At 43.5% G+C, this 4,806-nt stretch overlaps 1 protein-coding gene across 1 annotated transcript; it reads left to right on the forward strand.

Annotated features, from left to right (window-relative positions):
* Positions 1-1,149: 1,149 nt before the first annotated feature.
* Positions 1,150-3,701, forward strand: LOC149079185 (uncharacterized). The gene is made up of 2 exons (XM_089240415.1): positions 1,150-1,921; positions 2,530-3,701. The coding sequence occupies exons 1-2, from the start codon at positions 1,150-1,152 to the stop codon at positions 3,699-3,701; spliced, it is 1,944 nt and encodes a 647-aa protein (XP_089096541.1).
* The last annotated feature ends 1,105 nt before the right edge of the window (positions 3,702-4,806 follow it).

The raw sequence follows: 4,806 nt of genomic DNA on the forward strand, positions 1-4,806 counted from the left end.
GATAGTATGATGATACAAGAACCATGGGTTTGGCGCACGGAGCATGGCTATGAGCTAAAGGGTCTTCCGACAAGCTGGCCGCGGTGGTTACAGCATAATGGTAAGGCTGCAATTGTCATTAAGAATACCTGTATCCATGGGGCTTCTTTGGAAACCAAAGAAAATTCAGTGGCAATTCAATTACATGTGGATGGAGAAGAACTTGTCCTAATAAGTTCGTACTCGTCCCCTTACAAGAACTTATACGAGGTCATACAAGAAATGGAGGAAATGATTACGAAGAACTCAAAACATAGAATCATTATATCTTCTGATTGGAACGGTCATAATAGTCTATGGGGTTATGATGATAATAATGAAAGAGGTCAGATGATACTAGATCTCATTCTGGCGAAAATTTTAATTTTGTTGAACGCCGATAATAAGACACCCACATATGGCCACACAGGAAGCTATGGATGGCCCGACTTAACCCTGACCAACTCTCCAGTGCTGGCACAAAATATAGAGTGGTACGTAGGGAAGGAGACGACACAGAGTAGTGGCATTTTTATATCCATATGTCTATAAAAACGACTACCATGACTACGACAAGAAGAAATTATCGCACCACCCAAAGAAGGCTCCAAAACTTTACAGGATATCTTAAAAATTGCATTCCTGACCAAATAGCTAATATTAAGAGATGTTATACTTCACAAGACCTGGAGAAAGCGACGGAATCTTTGTTCCAAGTACTGACGACGGCGAGTGACCGGACACTTCTTGCAGCCGAGACCAATGACAGAGCGAATGACAAAAAGAATCAGTTGAAGTGGTGGCACAGAGAGTTAGAAATCGAAAGGAAACATTCAAGAGCCTTGAAGAGGCGTTTCCAGAAGGCATCAGAAGAGGACAAACCCAGGTTGCGGGCGATGTTTTGTAAACACCGGGCGATGTATACAAAAATGGTACGTAAAACTAAGATTGCGTCTTGGAGAAAGTCCTGTGAAGATGCAACTCGAATGTTTCCCAAGTCATTTTAAAATCAGAAAGCTCCTCTTATTTCTGAAAAGAGGCTGTAACCCTAATGACTTGAGGTCATATAGGCCAATATTTTTACTCTCCTCTATTGGTAAAATATTGGAGCGAATTATAGTTCAGCGCATCATGTATTACACGGAAAAGGTTGACTGGTGGCACATTCATCAGTATGGGTTCCGACAAGGCAAATCAGCTGAGATGGCTTTGGAAGATATGATGGTAGAAATTAAGTCTCAGCGAGACGAAGGAAACGATGTAGCCGTCATATCTCTAGACATTGAAAGTGCCTTTGATAACATAAGGTACGAATCTATCCTTCGCCGAATCGTGGAAATGCCTGTCCCTCCACAGCTCAAGGCAATTTTGTGTGACATTCTGCACGATCGACAAGCTGCGATTGTGACTGACGCGGGATCGACTACTAAATATCTGCAAAAGGGAGCACCACAAGGGTCGTGCTCGGGTCCTCTTTTATGGAATCTAGTTCTCGATGAGCTGGTGCAAATGGAGTGGCCAGCCAATATCCGTGTCCAGGCCTTTGCCGATGATATACTTGTTATTGCGTCTCACCAGACGATCAAAGGAACTGCAGAGCTAGTGGAAAAGGCGCTCCAATCCATCACAAATTGGTTATTATCCCATAGCCTTTGCCTGTCGGCGAGCAAAACGAGATTTCTATGGATCTCAAAGAAGCGTCCCCCATCGATTTGGATGATGGGAAAGACAATAGAAAGAACTACGGTATTGCAGTATCTAGGAGTTTCAATTAGCCAAGATCTCAAATGGGAGTCTCATATCCAGAAAATGAAGGATAAAGTCGCTGCTACCCTGCAGAAGATGGGGCCGGAGCAAAGTGGGGCATTAATCAAGAAATGCGCAGAATCCTCTATTTTCCTCCGTAAGCGAACTATGGCTTACGGAGCGTTAATCTGGTGTGCATCGCCTCAGGTACAGCTTTCACACAGACTGAACTCAATTCAAATACAAATACAACGCCACAACAGGCAAATTGCCCAACGAGGTGGCTGACTTAAGAACATCATGGATCCCCGAGCCATTTTTTGGAGGCCCTACCTACTACTGCTACACCCCCCCCCCCTTCCGCGGAACCCCCAACGAATCGGTACATGCGGGAACGTGCATGTACGTGTAGTGAAACCTGACGTAAAGTTTGTTTCTGTGTAATGCTTGTTATGTGTAGTGCTGTCATCTGCCCCCAGTTTTTCAAACTATGAGTGAAGTGTTATGATTGAATGATTTATCGTTGAAGGACTGTTGCTCTCTGTGGCGAGACTTTTTAACGGGGAGATCGGCTCGCATTTGCGCCTTGAAGTTTCGAACCACAGAAAACCAACTTCAGCCGACCACCACTGTGGGGTTCGAACCCGGATCCTCGCATCGCGAGTCCGTCACTATAACCACTCGACCACCACAGCGACAATTCAGAGAGGATACCTGTTGTACACCTCAGGAGCTTATAGTACAACCCCGACAAATGCTCTCCAGACTTGGGCCTCCCTCCGTTGAGCCTGAAAATGGAGTTTCTAGCTAAGTCGGCTCGCCTACTCCAGCTCCGCAAGACAGTCTCAACGACGGATTATACATTGGATCATATGAACGAAAAAATAAAGGGTTGGTCATCCCACCCATCAGTCGGGCTGCGGAATAGCCAAATACGTTTTGGCGTACCAGAAAACGAAGATGAGCTGCTTCAGTCATCCACACTTATATACTACACGGATGGATCAAAGTCGGAAAAAGGGACTGGAGCTGCATACGTTAAGACTAAAGGTAAACAAGTAATAGCCCGATGGTCGGTCAAGCTAAAGGATGATACCTCAGTGTTTCAGGCTGAGCTTTTCGCCATCTACAACGCAGGCTTAGATGCTTCTTTACATCAAAAAGCTGCCCTAATTACATCTGACAGTCGCTCCAGCATACTGGCGGTCTCTAATCCTCAGTCTAGTCATGAAATGGCTAGGACAATAAGAAAGCTTCTCTGCAATCACACCAGAATAAGCCTCTCTTGGGTAAAAGCACATATCGGCCAATGGGGTAATGAATTGGCGGATACCATCGCGAAGGAAGCTACCGAAGGCGGAATCATTACAGGTAATCTGCTGCTTCCCGCATCACACGCCAAAGCAATCCTATGGAAGGATCTAATGAAAAAATGGCAACAGAGGTGGGATGACAACACAGAGCCCGGTCGATCAACTCATAGCATCCTGCGACATGTAATGCCTCGGAACCATAAATGGTCACGTGAGATGATAGTGTTCGTAACGGGCCATGGTCCATTTCCGGCTAACATTCATAGGTTCAAATCAATCCCCAGTGATAAATGCTCATGTTTGGCCATAGGCGCGCCTCTTCACTACGCAACTCTATGCCCCAAGACAAGTGCTTTCCACTTCAGAGAACCAGCTGAACATTTGCGAATACCTTGGCTTGAGTGCATCCTGAAGCGGGAAGATTCGAAAATTAAAATACGTAAACTGGTCCGCTTTCTAGAGCAGCACCCTGAGGATATCAAAACTGCAGTCCCGGAGCTAGAACCAGATAGAGAGCCACATATGCCAGTTAGGAGATCCACTAGACTACGACGTCAACTACACCCAGACAGCTATCTCGTACATCTGTTTAGAGAAGAGGAAGAAGGAGAAGAGCCTGAGTAGACGAGAATAGTTTGATCCACGCTGGCTTATCGAAAAACTGGATACAGGCAGCAATTACTGACGAATGTCTTTGGACCAAATCAAACAACACGGTGCAGCGATTAGATCAACCCAGCAGCAGATTGACAGCTTTCATTGATGTGATAGTTACTGATCCAATGAAAATCCCTGAAGAGAAGCAGATCACATTTTATCAAGAACTATTCCCGATTATGACGATTATTACGATGATTTTGTGATTTATAACCTGTGATTTACAATTGTGATTTATTTACATGAATCACCATTTTTCGATTACAAATTTTATACTTGTTTACTGGCGAGGTGCGTAATGGCACCTGCCCATGTATGTAATATATCTTTCTCAAGATCAATAAATGGTTAGGTTTCCCCGGAGGCACCCGAGTCCCCAGGGACAATGTGCTTATATCACTGAGTGTGCAGAGCCTGGGTGTCTCGTGGTTCCTATCACTATCACTGTTTTTCTTCGCAAATCATTTATTTCTGCGAAATCATTTATCAATTTTGAGAAAATAATTTTATTTTTTTTGTGTTATATGTATACAGGATACATAGGTAGCGCCTCGCACAGATAATTACTGGCGAGCCGATGATCCTAGACGCATACTTAGAAAAGTATCGAAATAACGTGGAGACCTCAAATACGTCATTTATATTGCAAGGGGTTGTACAGTTTTCAAAAAGCAGACACTTACTTTTTATACGGACACCTTGTCTTCAAAAGCCCAATTAGAAAGATAGCTCCCCCGTTTCTTTTGATGCCAAGTAAAAAAAAGGATAAAATACCACGTTTCTATGTGCAATATTTGCTCAGATGTTCGAATTCAAAAGTTGCAGAATAAAAAAAAAGCGTTCATATCAGATCCCACCGCATAAAATTTTCACGAATTCCGGAACTATTTCTTTAGTTAATTCTGAATTTTCCTCAATTCTGGAGTTATTAAGTAAATTACGTGATCCTCACGTAGTATTCCCAAAGGAACAAGCGTGATCCATCCAGGGAATTTGTTAGTGTTAGTAGACATTCTTTTATGAAGTCTGAAATATTTTTCCACTTTAATTCTGTATTTTCAATCACAGCATT

This window comes from Pholcus phalangioides, unplaced genomic scaffold (genome assembly GCF_987345545.1).
Source record: "Pholcus phalangioides strain wild (caught in Gottingen) unplaced genomic scaffold, Ppha-v1.0 ptg000012l_1, whole genome shotgun sequence".
NCBI lineage: Eukaryota > Metazoa > Arthropoda > Arachnida > Araneae > Pholcidae > Pholcus > Pholcus phalangioides.

Excerpts from the sequence above, each read along its gene's own strand:
- LOC149079185 (XM_089240415.1), top strand. The coding sequence starts at position 1,150 with ATGTATTACACGGAAAAGGTTGACTGGTGGCACATTCATCAGTATGGG. Across the intron at positions 1,922-2,529 it reads AGAATCCTCTATTTTCCTCC|ACTTGGGCCTCCCTCCGTTG; the intron begins GTAAGCGAACTA and ends AATGCTCTCCAG.